Raw genomic sequence first — 18183 nt, 5'->3', positions numbered from 1 at the left:
TTGTAATCAATGTTTAACATTATTTTTTCGTAAGTGATGTTGTAATTATATTGGATTATCGGACAAATGTGCACATTAGAAAAGCGGTATATATACTGTTATCGTTCTATTCGATTTATATGCATGTATTTGCAGATGACAACACAGCATGACAATATAAATAAATAAGCTCAAAACTTATAACGCTGTCCGTTTATAACGCTGTTGCGTGGCTTGGACCCCGTCATCCGCGTTATATTGGAGTTACAGTGTACCCCCTCTTCTTTGAAGGGGGGCATAAAAATATTGTTGGGAGAATAACTGTTAGGGGAAATAACTGCAGCATATTCAAAGGGGCATGCTTGGTCTAAGGCTATGAATTAACAACCGCTGACCTGAACAGCAGAAATCCCAGCGAGGTGACGGCCACTCTTCTGACATCATCATTGACATCACTCACCTGAAAAATCAATCAAACATCAATTACATGGCAAATGGTTAATGCATAGGTTTATAGTCTGATTATGATACTAGGCTCATCTCAAATGACTTTGACATTTACCCCCAGATCACTGGGATATAGATGTCCATTTACATTCGGCGCATTATGCCGCAACGACACATTTGCTTATTTCCATCTCAGGTACGCATTTATACTCCTGTGTGGTGAGGAAAATTTGGTGGTCTGAGTGGGATTTAAACCAGGGATCTTCCAATTTCTACACCAGCATGCTACCACTAGCCCACGGTCCCAATTAACAATAATTAACATAAACCAGACAGGTAGGTCAGCACAACTTTATTGTAATGAAGTATTTTAATTACATAAGATTCCCAAACTTGAAATGAGATAATCAATAACAAAAATCTTCAAAATAAACTTTGATTCTTTATATCTATCAATTAATTTAGCAAATATGATTAAATGTTGTGCAAGAGATTGAAAACTTAACATGAAATACCAAAAACATTAGGGTATGCATAGAAATACTACAGTCAGTGGCAGTTAACGAGTATATTTAGTATATACCACACATAATTACATGCAAATTAATGTTTTATTTTGCTTCAACCCTTTATACATACATAAATAAGTTGTGTAAATCTTTGATTGAAATGTTAACATAACAAGATGCAAAGTCAAATTATACTTTTTCTCAAAGAAAGCCATTATTTTGATTCACACATCAGACTCCCTCACATTTTCCTCCAGTGACTTTTCTCATTCTCAAGTTATTATATTAGGATTTGTTTTTCTCTTTAAAGTGCTACCAAGAGAGTATAGAGTTCCATTCAGTATTGACAAGCTTTCCAAACACTTGGTATTATTTAATTAAGTGATGCCCTAGTGGCAAAGAACAAGCATTAAAAAAAAATACAATGATTCCCTAGTGGCAAAGAACAAACATTAAACAAAAATTCAATGATTCTCTAGTGGCAAAGAACAAACATTAAAAAGAAATACAATGATTCCCTAGTGGCAAAGAACAAACATTAAAACAACAAGAGATGTGTTTGTCAGAAACACAATTCCCCCTTTTGCGCCACATTGAAATAAAATTTCAATATATCATTTGGCAGGTTTAGAAATTATCTCCCTTTTTAAGCTTATTACTTCCCTTGGATTGTATTTTTTAACTTTTGACCTTGAAGGATGACCTTAACCTTTCACCACTCAAAATGTGCAGCTTCATGAGATACACATTCATTCCAAATATCAAGTTGCTATCTTCAATATTGCAAAAGTTATGGCCAATGTTAAAGTTTGCGGACAGACAAACAGACAGACAGACAGACAAACGGACTGACAGTTCAACTGCTATATGCCACCCTACCGGGGGCATAAAAATATGAGAAGAAACAATTTAATTTGTCACAATATATTAAGTGACATTGCCAATGTAATGTGTAACATATTGTTATAAAAGTCTAAACTGAGAAAAGAGCATAAATGTTGCAATTTTTAATGCAGGACTATAAACATTGCGCATGCACAACTTCATATCATCGGGAACATTGCCTGCAAGTTCAAATGTTAAAAAAACCTGACAGACAGATAGAAAGATAGATCAATATAGCTTTGCACGACTATCGGGGACGAGGGGGGGGGAGTATGACTACAACCATGTTGATGCCTAACTTTGAAGTAACAGATGGACAATCCCACACTAGCAAGTTTTCACATCTGATAAAAAAACCTATATCATCCCATATCCAGTATGTAATAGAATGGCTATTACAGTTGAACACAGGACAAAGAAAAGAGATTTTCATGTTTATTTCAAGCTAAGTAACAAGGCCATAAATTAACAAAACCATTAACTGACATGTTCTCCAAAATATTACCCAACTATTTATATTCAGAATATTCATTTTAAACATTTTAATGGCTCTTTTCAACAACTGAGTATTTAGCTTACTAGTTATTTTCATTTAGGAAATGGCTGTATTTATACTTTATTGAAAAGCATGGGTAAATTATACCTATAAAGCATAAAACAACATGGAAAAAAAAAGTTTTTTGGCATTCTATTTTTTTTCTTTTAATGTTTTATAATCTTTACAATGTTCGAGTGTGTGCCAACATACTTCATTTCCCTTTCACAGAACACCAATCTGCCATAATAGACATTATGAATCAATGGTAGAGCAGAAAACTACAGTAACTGATGAGAGAAATTTCAATAAGAAACTCCATGAGTTTCGTGGAAAACAACTATAATGGGCTATAATGGTGATACTAGCAGGCAATATAAGGGGTTTTAACAGTTCTACTAAAAAATATATATACCTGGCCCACAAATCCAATTATTGCAGGTTTGCAGATTCCAGGCACAGCCATATATGACTTGTGTAAGGAACATTCATGAAATCTTTAATTTGGAATTTTATACTGCTTATAATAACCAGCTCAGGATGAGAGATCATTAACCCTTTACCACTTAGAAAAATATTATGACGGATTTGTAGTCCCTTAGAAAGTTCAATTTAATATAAGACAGTTATTACTAGATTCAAATTGAAAAGGCTTCATTTCCAACCCTTAGATACTGATGAGTAGCAAACAGCATAAAACCTGAACAGACTGCGAGTTACTTGCAGGCTGTTCTGGTTTTATGCTGTTTGCACACAGCCATGCTCACTTTGCTTCTGAGTGGATAAGGGTCAACTTAATGCCATGATATGAAAAAAATACTGAATAACCTTACAAACCAATCGTTATATTCACTGTCTAAAAAATCATTGACCTCAAGCTGTTATCATATGTAGAAAAGTGCAGGAGTACAATGTACTTTGAAAGAAAACTTTCATCAATGGCAACATTAACACACACCTTAAGGAGCAGCCTTGTAAACACTTCATACATGCTTAATGCTGTCATTAACAGTTTCACGCTGTCCTTTCCAAACATGTGATGCTATTTCTAAGCAATTAGTCTTTCTTTCCACAACTTTTCCTTGAACAATCGCTGAAGCTAACAGCTTTCAAGAGACACTCGGGCATTTTATGGATTCAAATATCTGCCCATATCGTCAAAATAAACATGTGTCAGAACATGGAGGAGGCTAGAGCTAGAAAAAACATTACATGAAATTGCAGTCTCCTCAAAACAAGTGGATGAAATAATAATCCAAATGAATCTATGAAAAGTCTGCATAAACATGCAGTCAGTTTTCAGGGCAACATTAATCCTGGTTTAATAAACCAAGCACACACGGGATCATATTTTTCAGGAAGGTCATAAGAGATACACTGTACAAACTTTAAGATTTTGTTTACATCATGTAAACGTTTTTTAAATGGCACATTTCAGAAAGTTTTATATAAAGAAGTGAAACTTCAGCTGCTCCAGCAGTATTGCATTCTTATTATACAAATTTTGGGGTCCTTTATTAATGGCAAGTGACCAATTGCCAAAACAGTACAGCACTATTCGAAAAACAACAAACATGTACACACTTAGTACAATAAAGCTGGGGTCACCGCCTTGGAATGGTCAATGCAAAGCACTGATACTAGTTAGTATAGATTTCTTTGAGAAACACAATGCCCCCCAGTAAGCCAAATATGAAGTTGCTATGTAGTTTATCAGGGTTGCCACCAACCTGATGAAATAAAATTCCCTGACTTTTCACTGACTTCCCCGACCAAATCTTGGTTTTTCACTGACTAATTTGGGGACATATTCAGCCTCCTCCTCCCGATACAGCTGACCAAATCCACCCTTTTAATGTTTCTTTTATTCTTTAACATATAATATTTAACAACTAACAAAGCAGTACTACTTGTACACTAATCTATGCATGATGCAAGGCTATATAGTAAAAATCAATAGGGGTCATCTGCAAGTACATGTTATGATAAATGTACCTATGAAGTTTCATGATCCAAGGCCTAAGTATTCTTGAGTTATCACCCGGAAACCATTTTACAGTTTCAAGTCACTGTGACCTTGACCTTTGACCTAGTGACCTGAAAATCAATAGGGGTCCTCTGCCAGTCATGATCAATGTACCTAAGAAGTTTCATGATCCTAGGCAGGTTTTTTTTTGCTCGATTTCATAACCAAAATTCTGCTATATTCCCAATCGCAAAACGTATACTTTTTTCTTAAGTATAAAAAGGGCAAATAATTCGGTCAAAATGCATGCCAGAGTTATCTAACTTTGCCTGCCCAGTCCCCTCATGATAGTAAGTAAGTGTACCAAGTTTGAATGCAATAGCTTTGATACTTTATGAGAAAAGTGGACCTAAACACAAAACTTAACCAGACGCCGACGCCAAGGTGATGACAATAACTCAACTTTTTTTTCAAATGACCTTCACCTTTGACCTTGTGACCTGAAAATCAATAGGGGTCATCTGCGAGTCATGATCAATGTACCTATGAAGTTTCATGATCCTATGCATAAGCGTTCTTGAGTTATTATCCGGAAACCATTTTACTATTTCGGGTCACTGTGACCTTGACCTTTGACCTAGTGACATGAAAATCAATAGGGGTCATCTGCGAGTCATGATCAATGCACCAATGAAGTTTCATGATCCTAGGCATAAGCGTTCTTGAGTTATCATCCGAAAACCATATTACTATTTCGGGTCACCGTGACCTTGACCTTTGACCTAGTGACCTGAAAATCAATAGGGGTCATCTGCGAGTCATGATCAATGTACCTATGAAGTTTTATGATCCTAGGCATAAGCGTTCTTGAGCTATCATCCGGAAATCATTTCACTATTTCGGGTCACCATGACCCTGACCTTTGACCTAGTGACCATAAAATCATTAAGGGTCATCTGCCAGTCATGATCAATGAACCTATGAAGTTTCATGATCCTAGGCCAAAGCATCCGGAAACCATCTGGTGGACGGACGGACCGACCGACCGACATGTGCAAAACAATATTCCCCCTCTTCTTCTAACGGGGCATAAATATAAATATTAAAATTATATATTAAGAGTTTTCACATGTAAAACTTACAGTGTTCAATAGTGGAAGGACTGCCAGGGTCAGTCATTCACTAACATGAACTTCTGACCTGTATTGTCAAGGACTATTTTACCCCATTACCTCAGTTTGAAAACGCGCTCTATGAAAACAGGTCTTAATGCATGTGCCTTACCGCTTGGACTGCAGTTTTATTAAGAAGACTTCCTTTATACATTAAATTCCATTAACACGGAAAGTGTGCTGACTAAGTGCACATACATCTGACAGAAACTTAATATATAGGGGCACACACCCCTTTTTCCATATTATATTTTGTGAATTGTAATTTATTTGTAATTGTCAATTTAGAAATAAAATATGTTTAAACTACATAAGCGCACACATAAACTGTTTTAATGGCGAGAGTTGCGGGTGAAACTGGTGGATCCCTTTAGCTGTTTTAATAAGTTTTTTTTTAACGCTTAACACGCAGTTAACATTGTTGCAAAACGCACTGCTATATCCTTTTTCATAACAGCAAAGGCTGAATTGAAATTGTGTATTCCCCTATACTACACAAAATAGAAAGTCAATTTAATTACATGTTAATGTAAATTGAATAGCTTTTGTAGATTTCTATTTCAAACAGTTTTGGTATTTGAAAAAAATACAACAATTCCATGCATTCATTTAGGCCTACTTGCTGGACATTTAATTAACATTTTATAGCACGCTTACTAAGGTCAGGTAAGGTAAAAAAGGTAAGCGACATGCAGTAGCCTGCGTAGAGCCTGGTTGTTTCCGGACCGGAGGTAGGCCATCCCTATTGTGTACATGCCAACTGGGCACAATGCATATGCGTTATGTGTTCTACCAGACTAGCCTGTGTCATCTACAGAGGCTTATCTGGGACAACACTTTCCGCTTTAATGGTATGTTTTATGTGAAGGAAGTCTACTGAATGAAAATCCAGCATAAGAGAAAAGTGTCGGCCCTGATTGAGCATTGGAGAATAATCTTTGAGAGCGCATTTAGCCCCATTTTTGAAGATTAATGTTAAGTGTACATACAGCAACGTGCAGTAGCCTGCGTATAGCCTGGTTGTTGCCTGAGCCGCAATATGCCATCCCTATCGTGTACATGCCGGACCAGCGCAGGATGGGATCCTTGTCTCGACACAGGCTGTCCACCAGCGCGTCAGCCTCCTCCATGCGCCCATACATGGTCAGCGCGATACCAATGGCTAGCCCGCGCAGGATCTTCTCATGCTGAGTCTCCTGGGCATACTGCAAATATACATGAAGGAGGTTTGTAATAACTGCCCTTCTTGAATCATACCACAAGCCCGCAACTATTCCCTTGGTACAAATAAATGGTACAATAAATGTTACTGAATATTTTCATATTGACAGAGAGATTTGAGTTCATTTTGAGTTTGGATCACAATACATTTCCCCATGCCTTAGGTCTTTTTAATTGTCAGATCAAGATGTGTAAACCAACTAGTATATACATGGTTGAGAAATAGATAGTACTTGCCACCAATTAGTTCAGCATCAAAATAAAGAGATTATTAAATAACTTGCAAAACCAAAATAAATAACCAAAAGTTGTCACGTATAGCATACAGTTTTTTACCTCCAAATTTCAAATTGTGTGCGTTATACATTGCTACAACGCTTTCCTGGCTGCTTAATTACGAAAAGTTCATTTCATATTCCTAAATATTCATAATAGCTACCATTTTTTTAATTCCAGAAAACTACACCCTAAAATCTTATAGACCGAAGAGGACGTCTCTTCTTAATGAAAAATCCAGTCTAAGCAGACATTTTGTCCCAAGTTAGCCTGTGCAAGCTGCAAAAAAACTAAACTTGGGATATACTTTATGCACATGCATAAAGTATGGGTTTCCCAGAGACTGGGTAAAATACAAGTACAACATATGAAAGACCCGACACCAGTATACAATAAAGGGACAGAGGTGTACAGACCAATACTGCAAAATACATTCAGAACAGTATTTTTAGATAGATATAGGGTGAAAATTAGTGTCTTAAAAGGGTAATGGGGGCCAACTTTCAGCATAAATCTGACAATATAAGCACTGATATGGGAAATAGATTTCCATACAATTAATGAGCATCAAAACTGAATATAAAGTTATAAATGAAAAGTGGTATATTATCTCACAAAATGATAATCAACAAAATCCTGTAATATTTGAGAAATTTAATACACAGAGAATACTTTGTAAAAGTCAAATACTGTTCTGCTCTTTAACCCTTTCCCACTCAGAAGCAAAGTGAAAATGGCTATGTGCAAACAGCATAAAACCAGGACTGCTTGTTAGTAACTCGCAGTCTGTTCAGGTTTTATGCTGTTTGCTTCTCATCAGTATCTAAGGATTGGAAATAAAGCCTTTAAAACTTGAATTTAGTAAGAAAGGTCTTTAATTGAATGCAACTTTCTAAGGGACTATAAATGCTTTAAAATACGTATCTAAGTGGGAAAGGTGAGGCAGAAACATCTAAACATCACAAGCATTGTATTTTGTTCCTAGTAAATAAACCTCTCAGCTTTCTATTTATCCCATAATTTCCAAAAATGTCCCTCTTTCTTGTTGGGCTTGGTGATGGGTTATAAATATCCATAGTTCAATGAACATCCTCCAAGGCATGTAGCAGTGACGATTTTAAGATTGGGGATTTTAACATAACTTCAGATTTCAATTCCACAAGACCTGATCATGTTTCAATAGGAAATCCCATGTTTAATTGACAATAAATTCGTAACGACGCACACACCAACGCACAATGACCTTTTTTTTGGACATAATACAGAAATAACTTGAAACCTGCAGCACCTTTCCTTCATGATATTTAACATGCAAATAATACTATGTTTATAACAAACGGGTTTTATTTTAAAAATGCAAGCACGCTAATGGGACAAAACCTGTGACTTGATATCATCAACACATCAACTATGCATGGCATTGCATCAGGTGTCATAGTGTATAAATATCATGAATAGAAACTTTCAAGTATGTAAACAAGTAACTATATGAATGGCTTGAGTCAATATAGCAGCAAGTATAATTAATGAGTATTTATGAGTACAGTCCACTCTCGTTATCTCGACATCGGATATCTCGATATTCTCGATATGTCGAAGTAAGCTCAATGTCTCAACTTTTTTCCTTCTTTATCTATATAAATAAACATCGCATATCTCGATTTTCGTTATGTCGAATAATTCGATATGTTGATATAAAATTTTGTCCCGAGGTCCGATTTTACATGTATTTACTGTGGTTTATCTCGAAGTGTGAATAACTGTCCCAGTGTCGGCAAAAGGTGAGAATTTTTTTTTTTTATATTTCACCGTCCCGCTTCGCCCGGCTGCTCACGAGGAAATTGATCCGTTGATTGCATCAATGATCACACGTGTGTAATGTCGTTAGCCATTAACACTTGAGTAAGGCCTGTCACTTAAACTGTCACTTTAACATAAATTAACTGCAATTAATACACAGCCTGCCGAAAGACTAATTGTTTTTACAAACAACATTCCAAAATGCATTGAGTTATATTTTTGCTTTAAATAGCAACATTACCGGATGTTTACTCGACAGTTTAGAAAAATTATAACTGCATGTGTTCATGCAATTCTGTAATACTTAAAACGTCATTTTTAGCATTTAAATAGCAAAAGTAATCGTGCCTTGTAAAAACGCGTATACAAGTATATCAGGTAGAGAGTATTATGCCACACGGTGACGGCTTTAGTTAGACCACTTAGCAGGTATTTAGATGTTAAAAACAAGGTAAATTTTCGTCTCATTTTTTCTTTGAAAACGCCTAATCGGATATCTCAAACTCTCGTTATCTAGATATTTTTTCTTGTTCCCCCCGACTTCGATATAACGAGAGTGGACTGTATTTATGCATACAAATATTAATTAAAATCAAATTTCTTGAATTGATATCCCCCGCCACATAATTTCTGTTAGTAACAGACAGGAGGACAGATGGATGGATGGATGGATGGATGGATGGATGGATGGATGGATGGATGGATGGATGGATGGATGGATGGATGGATGGATGGATGGATGGATGGATGGATGGATGGACTAACGGAGGTGCAATGCCAATTCTATATCCCTCCGCCGTTGGTGAGGGATAATAATCATAATACACTTTATATAAGAGCTAAATCAGACAGAGATAAATATTTCTACCATAACACTAAAATTATCTTTCTTGAGACAAAAAAACAGAAAATACGCGATTTTTTTATTATTTGCCAATATGATAGGATCACTATATTTCTCCAGCAGTTTCAGTGAGAAGTATGCATACTTACAGCAACCATGTCTTCAATGGCCTGCGCTGACTTTGTTCCTACCATCACAAGACCCATAGCTATACCAGCAGCCTCCCCTGTGGAACAAAACATTGGGGTGAACAGGATTGTAATAGGCTAGAGAAGTGACTATATCAAAACGTTGTGTTCAACATCATAATTTTATTAATTATCCTCAGAATAATCAGTGCATTGAGTGTTATCAAGTGCAGTATTGTCAACAGCAGCTGCAGCAGCATAAACAAACAAAACAACCTTGTCAATCTAACTGAAATGTCCATTACAAGCACAATATTAAGTGGTACAACCATTCCTATCATGAAATTGAACATCAAGTTACATTATAAAATATCATCATCTTCTTCTACTTCTTAATCAGAAGAAAAAGCAGAAACAGCCACCACTACCACAATCACCATCATTTCAACAGCATCATCATCTGCTTCCAGGAACATCATCATTTTAAAGTCATCATCATCATCATCATCATCATCATCATCATCATCATCATCATCATCATCATCATCATCATCATCATCATCATCATCAAAAACGCGATCAGCAGCAGCCTACACTATTACAAACATCATTTGCATCACTATTAATATGAATTTTTTTATAATTTTCATCAGACCCATCATTATAAACAGCATCAGCAGAAGAAATATTTTCACAAAATCATCATCTGATAGCACCATACAAATTTCTCATGCTATTGGCAATCCTACCATCATAAATGCTATTTGAAACACTATACTCATTAACAGAGATCATATTTTTTTTGGTTTTGTCGGTCCTAGACCGATTGGGGTCATGAAAGACCGATTGAAAATCCCAAACAGTCGGTCCTATTCTGTTTGCTAAAATTCGCATGTCATGAAATCGATTACCCAGTGAACATGCTAACACCCCCTATTTACATTATTATCTTGATTAGGTGTGATATACCATACTCTGCAGTCTCTAAACCGGTCAGGACCAGTTTATTGCATGTCAGCCGACTAGTATGACCCGAAGCAGCGAAGATTCGTGTGGTTGTGTATTAGTCATGCGTGAATAACCCGTGTCAATATCAATCGATAATTTCAATGGCTTATACCTAGCACACTAATTAATCGGTCCGTAATGTGTACTCGTCCACGATAAAATTGTTGACAGTTACTTCCGAGATGGAAATCTTGATGTTATCCTCTTGGAAATTGTGCATTTCATGCATGAAACTGTAAACTTTCATATAAACAAAGAAGAAAATCGGATATTCTGCAATAATTGTGGGCGGACCTTATACATTGAAAGCACGCGCTTTAACTTAACAAAACATGTTGATACATTTTTCACCAGCGTAATAATCCGGCAATAAATGAATGAAAGTTGCGGATCTGATCGACAGAACAGCCAAAAGTTATTTTATGGGCGGAACTTCACACAAGTACTCAAGACAAATAATATACATTGTATAAAGCTTTAGTAAAAATCGTGTTAGAATCGAAATAATTTGTATACTTTATTGTTTGTTGTTGAATAACCACGACCGGAAGTTTAGATGCGTGGTATCAAATCACACAGATTAATAATATTGACAACGATGATAAAAAGTCAGATAAAACAGCACACGAAACACGGAGCGTATATTGACTCATCTAGAGTCCGTGCACGAAACAACAATGAAATAGCAAATGATAAAACCAATTGAGAAAACTCGTATTTACCGTTTAAAAAATGCCTAAGGGAATTTAACTTGTACTTTTATTATACCACCTTCATGAATGGCAAAATCAATTGTATATATTTTAACGTAATTTGTCATGATTTCGGATATAAATTTTCGGACACATTTTCCCCAGTGCAATCCAGACCGATTGATGTTGCTGGAAAATATGATCCCTGCTCATAAATGCTATTTTAAAACACTATAATCATAAATGCGTTAAGCAGCACTACAACAATAAATTGTATTGGCAGCACTATAATCATAAATGTGACTGGCAACACTATACTCTTAATGCTATTGGCAACACTATAATCATAAATGTGACTGGCAACACTATACTTCTTAATTCTATTGGCAACACTATAATCATAAATGTGACTGGCAACACTATACTCTTAATGCTATTGGCAACACTATAATCATAAATGTGACTGGCAACACTATACTCTTAATGCTATTGGCAACACTATAATCATAAATGTGACTGGCAACACTACACTCTTAATGCTATTGGCAGCACTATAATCATAAATGTGACTGGCAGCACTATACTTCTTAATTCTATTGGCAACACTATAATCATAAATGTGACTGGCAACACTATACTCTTAATGCTATTGGCAACACTATAATCATAAATGTGACTGGCAACACTATACTCTTAATGCTATTGGCAACACTATAATCATAAATGTGACTGGCAACACTATACTCTTAATGCTATTGGCAACACTATAATCATAAATGTGACTGGCAGCACTATACTTCTTAATTCTATTGGCAACACTATAATCATAAATGTGACTGGCAACACTATACTCTAAATGCTATTGGCAACACTATAATCATAAATGTACTTGGAAACACTATACTTCTTATTTCTATTGGCAACACTATAATCATAAATGTACTTGGCAACACAACAATAATAAATGCAATACAACAATCACAAATGCTATAAGAAACACTATAATCACAAATATGCAACACTAAAATCATATACTATTGGAAACAAAACAAAGATTAATTCAATCTGCTACACTATATTCATTAGCCTGCAAACAAGGGAGAGAAATCTTACCAGTCACTGCATCATCTTGGTACAAGTTAAACTTCAGTTGTTCATAAATATCTGCAAGAAACAAATGTCAACCATTAACATTATTAGGTATCAATGCTGTCTATTAATAGAAACTCCTCTGGTTTATGTCAACTTTAATTTGAGTATGTGAGATACAATAATCATTAAAAGTGATTTTGAAGCGGAAATAATTGTATATAATTGTATTAAAATTAATAGTATTATAGACTCCAATAACAAGAATCTGTGTTTGAGAAGCACACAAGCCCTTGGTTGAAGCTGAATATACCATTTCCAATACAATGTCAATGCCAAAAAAAGAGATGTGTTTGTCAGAAACACAATGCCCACTTCTGCGCCGCTTTGAAGCCATATATTTGACCTTTGACCTTGAAGGATGACCTTGACCTTGACCATTCACCACTCAAAATGTGCAGCTCCATGAGATACACATGCATGCCAAATATCAAGTTGCTATCTGAAGCGTCATAGAAGTTATGAGCATTTTTCTTAACCTCAACGCAAAACCTAAACACAAAGTGTCACGGAGAGACAGACAAACAGACAGACGGACGAACGTTCCGATCACGATATGCCCTCCTTCAGGGGCATAAAAATTGGGTGATACAGAATGGTCTTCAGCAAAATCTGTTTAAGTATCAAAGTGTTGGTGCTTGACAATATGGGTTTATGTAGTGTACAAAGAGTTAAGTCAAAGTCATAGTAAGGTTGTTTGATATGGATAATTATGAAACAGTCAAAATCAACAACTGTGCAATATTATAGACTTTTGGCAATCTGTTCCAGTGCTATACAAGACAGTTAAATCTACATTGCCAGTAAAGAACAGAAAATCAACAGGACAGACAGACTGAAGAAAAGTCTGGCAAAAGGGCAGACAGAAAAAGGAACTGCCAGACAGAGAAACAGAAAGACAGGCAGACAGTAGGACAGACACACAGAAGGTCGGACAGACAGACAGAAGGGCAAACAAAATAATCCTTCTGTGACATCCTGTATGGAGTTGTGTTATCAGAATTACGTACCCTGCCTTGCTGTTCCCATGGCAGCCAGTCCCAAACCCAGGCACCCACCGTGTCTCACCATCTGGAATACAGGAGCCGAGGTAAGGAGATGAGTTATGGGAAATCAGGGCTTAATGCATGTGCGTAATCTGGGAGGACACATTTTTGCCAAAACTGGATTTATTTTCTTAGAAAAGACTTTTTATAAAGGCTTAGAGGAGACTACATTTAACCCTTTGCATGCTGGGAAATTTGTCGTCTGCTAAAATGTTGTCTGCTAAATTTCTAAAATTAGCATTTTCTTTGATTTTTTTCAAAGAATACTATCAGAATAGCAAACAGTTTGGATCCTGATGAGACGCCACGTTGTGTGGCGTCTCATCTGGATCCAAACTGTTTGCACAGGCCTTCAAAATTCGGTTCCCGTACTGAAAGAGTTAAACAAAATATACTATAAAAGTGTTGACCCAAATTAGCCTGTGCGCACAGGCATTTAGTCCAATTTTCCCAGTGCGAGGTTCACATGATCATGGGAAGAATCACATGGCTCTGTCAGCAAAACTTAACACAATTCCTTATAATTAATATATCTTAATTCCCTACATTTTCTTTAGATTTGAATGTTATAATAAACAATAAAAAGGTTTGATGCAACACATACAAAAGCAAAGAACAGGTAAAACAATGAATATAAAATTTAACAAGCTGTCTTTGGCTTGGTCACATGAAGGACATTAAACATAAAAAACTTTGTAACAACAAAATATTGGCCCAATGATTCATATCTGTTCTTCTGAAGTCAAAACACATGGGATTAACAGTTGAAACTTGGTCTCAAATCACATCACAATTATGTCACACTCATTTCAAGATCTTGTCAAGATCTTGTTACAATAATGATATTGTGCCATAAAACGCATGGCATGTCAAACACACTTGTAGAGGATCAATCACATCAGCTTACATAGAATTACAATAAAGCAAACACACATGAAATGTAAACTTTCTACCAGTTGATTTTGGATCAAAATGGGTGACAAAGGTCTACCATTTTTTCTTTGAGGACAAAGAATGTCAGCCAAACTTATCTTGAGGATAAATCTAAGTGAATGCCATTGCATACTCACATCTGAGGATGCCTCCTTTACTTGATTGAGTAGATAATCGGTTATATTTCTACCATGATTGGCATGGATAAGACCTGTAATGGAAAGCATATCAGTTCTATCTGCTACATAAAACAAAGAATAGAGTTATATCAGGTAATATGTATCTTGTAATTTTAACCTTTGGCTTTCATCGTAATGTTTAGATGTTGTTTTTACACTTAAAGAAATAAATAGTTAAACAGTACAAACAAAGTAAAATAAAAAGACAAACCAATAAAATGATTTGTAAATATTATGATTTATAAGAAATTCTTTCAAAAAAATATGTATGGTTCTGCATAATAGAAAGTACATTTTTAAATGTAAAGAATTATTTAAAACATAGATTTTTGTTATAAAACATGTTATTTATACTAATGGTAGGAGGATAATTATAACATAACAACCACACATGGAGAGAGACAACTGTAAATCAATAAAGCCCTTTAATAACAAAAGAGAAACTTCCTACTGTAAATATATTGCAAACCTAAAGCATAGAGCCCGCCCCCCTCAGAGTATGCTGAGCCCGGGCTGTTATCCTTAGGGAGGTATGTGGACATCAGGTTTAATGCCTCCTTCTCATGACCCTGTGAACATAGACAGGAACATGTGGCAGAACATGGCAAAATGGATTAACCCTTTCCTACTCAGAAGCAAAGTGACAAGAGCTGTCAGAGGACAGGGCGCTCGACTATTCAAGTGCTTGACAGTATAACGTAAGCCATCATGGGGAAATTGTTCAAATTCAATAATTTATAAGATGATCTTTCAAAAATAAAAAATAAAAATTGGGGGGGGGGGTAGGGGGGGGGGGTAGGGGGGTGAGGGGGGTGAGAGGGAGTTTAATGTGGGTTGTGGTAATTTATTAGATGATGTTTAAAAAAAAAATGGGGGTAGGGAGGGGTGAGAGGTGGGTATAATGTGGGGTGTGGTAATTTATTAGATGATGTTAAAAAAAAAAAAATGGGGGTGGATGTTGGGGGGGGGAGGGACTGATTCTGGGTAGGGGCGTGAGGTATTGTTTGGGTGGAATCCATTGTGGTATTATATAAGTGTAAAAGGGGCCATAAGTATGTCAACATGCTTGATACAGTGGTATGCTCTTGTTTATAAGTTGGGGTCATGTTGGTTAACAAGTATGCAAAATATAAAAGCAATATGTCAAAGGATATAGGAAATACAATTTGGGGTAGAACGCAAACTTTAACATAGAATTATCAATAATATGCATATTCTTAGTATAAAAGGGGCAATAATTCTGTCAAAATGCTTGATACAGTTGTCTGCTCTTGTTTATAGGTTGGGGTCATGATGGTTAACAAGTATGCAAAATATGAAAGCAATATGTCAAGGGACATTGAAAATAGTTGGAGTAGTACGCAAATGTTAACATTTGCTGCATATTCTAAGTGGAAAAGGGCCATAATTATGACAAAATGCATGATAGAGTTGTCTGCTCTTGTTTATAGGTTGGGGTCATGTTGGTTAACAAGTATGCAAAATATGAAAGCAATATGTCAAGGGACATTGAAAATAGTTGGGGCAGTACGCAAACTTTAATATTTGCTGCATATTCTAAGTGGAATTGGGGCCATCATTATGACAAAATGCTTGATAGAGTTGTCTGCTATTGTTTATAGGTTGGGGGTCATGTTGGTAAACAAGTATGCAAAATATGAAAGCAATGTGTCAAGGGACAAAGAAAATATTTGGGGTAGTACGAAAACTTTAACATTTGCACGCTAACGCAGACGCTAACGCATACGCTCACGCCAACGGCGGGAAGTGTAGGATAGCTCCACTATATATATTTCATATATAATAGTGGAGCTAAAAATGGCTATGTGCAAACAGCATAAAATATAGAACAGCCTGCAAATAACTCGCAGTCTGTTCAGGTTTTATGATGTTTGCTACTCATTAGTATACGATTTTGAAATGAAGCCTTTACAACTTGATTCTAGTAAGAGAGGTCTTAAATGAAATGTAACTTTCTTAGGGACTACAAATGCATAAAAATATGTATCTAAGTGGTAATGGGTTAATGGATAAATGCATGTGCAAACCCTTTCTGCCTACAGCTGTTATGAGTCGCCTCATGCATAAATGGGGCTTATGTTGAATGCAGCCATTGTAGCTTAAGACAAGCCTGTGCATTGGCTCGGTCAGTCTGGTCAAAAGCTACCCTGTGTGCTATAAAGTCATGCAAGGTGTCTCGGTCTCACTCAGTCAGTCTGGTCAAAAGCTACCCTGTGTGCTATAAAGTAATGCAAGGTGTCTCGGTCTCACTACCTGACAGGATAGCTCATGACCAGACTGAACAAGAGCTACACTGGCTGCATATGACTTTAGACACACTTTTGCATGATGCTGTTCATACATGGTTAGGAAATAAACGATATCATATCCTTATGAACATGTTTTGGGCCTGTTTTTGTTCATGCACATCCTCTATTAAAATGCATTATTGTTGAAATTGTACACTCTAATTATAGGGTTTAGAGTGTGTGAATAATTATATGAAAGGTCATATTACAGCAAATAGTCCATTTTTGACATTTTATTGGCCACATTTCCTACCTTGTGTATGACCCCTAGACTGGCTGTGGCTGTGAACTTTGCCCAGTTGGTTGCTCTAGCCAGCCACTCCAAGTTTTCTCTGAAATCAGTTTTATTTTTTTATTTATTTTGAAATTTGAAATGATTACAAAGAGTCAAACAAAAGCACCATATAACGGGTGCGAACGCTCGGCTGCGGGTGCAGTTTTGAATAAATGAAAGATTGTCAGAATTTATTTATTTGTTTGTTTTTTTTAGAGGTCACAGTGACCTTGACCTTCGACCTAGTGACCCAAAAATGGTTAAGGTGTGTAGAGCTCATCAAGGTGCATTTACATATGAAGTTTCAAAGTTGTATCTGGAAGAACTTTTATTTTAGAGACAAATGTCAAGGTTTTAGCAGGTTGCGAACGCCGCACGGCAATACCTCGGGTTTTCTCCGAAAACAGCCGAGCTAATAAAATTAGTTTTTTCCAAATCAGTGGATTGCATTTTTTCCAAAATGGCCAATAAAAAGGCCTGGGAGAGGGCTGGCTGACCTGAGGAACTGGTCGGATGTGGTCCCACAGTGCATGAAGGCGTTGGCAATCACGGTGGAGGAGTGGCAGACAGAGTTCCGTACTGCATCCTGCAATGAGAAACCTATCAGGTAAGAACATACAGTAATAATAACATAGTTATGTCAGAAAAAGCCTTATAATAAGTCCAGATTAAGTGTTGTTTATACAAGTATTAGAGGCATACAGAGGCAATGAAACAGATATCAGGTAAACACACACAGTTATGATCAAATATTTTTGTCAGAAAAGTAATAATAATGAGTCAATTCTGAATTCAAAACTTAGAACTCATATTTCATAATTGTCAATGTGC

The 18183-nt window shown here is 36.2% G+C and overlaps 1 protein-coding gene across 1 annotated transcript in view; it reads right to left on the bottom strand.

The window, feature by feature from the left end:
* Nucleotides 1-18183, bottom strand: part of LOC127833381 (26S proteasome non-ATPase regulatory subunit 1-like) — a 272314-nt gene that overhangs the window by 228459 nt on the left and 25672 nt on the right. The window contains exons 11-19 of the mRNA XM_052358604.1: nucleotides 17850-17938; nucleotides 17332-17410; nucleotides 15239-15338; nucleotides 14728-14801; nucleotides 13622-13682; nucleotides 12576-12626; nucleotides 9784-9860; nucleotides 6483-6698; nucleotides 375-439 (exon numbers count right to left, since the gene is read on the bottom strand). Coding sequence (XP_052214564.1) covers nucleotides 375-439; nucleotides 6483-6698; nucleotides 9784-9860; nucleotides 12576-12626; nucleotides 13622-13682; nucleotides 14728-14801; nucleotides 15239-15338; nucleotides 17332-17410; nucleotides 17850-17938 — 812 coding nt within the window. The remainder of the gene's footprint in view (nucleotides 1-374; nucleotides 440-6482; nucleotides 6699-9783; nucleotides 9861-12575; nucleotides 12627-13621; nucleotides 13683-14727; nucleotides 14802-15238; nucleotides 15339-17331; nucleotides 17411-17849; nucleotides 17939-18183) is intronic.

Source organism: Dreissena polymorpha, chromosome 6, assembly GCF_020536995.1.
Source record: "Dreissena polymorpha isolate Duluth1 chromosome 6, UMN_Dpol_1.0, whole genome shotgun sequence".
Taxonomy (NCBI): Eukaryota; Metazoa; Mollusca; class Bivalvia; order Myida; family Dreissenidae; genus Dreissena; species Dreissena polymorpha.
The sequence above is the reverse complement of the archived record's forward strand: the minus strand, read 5'-3'. Positions and strand labels throughout refer to the sequence as shown.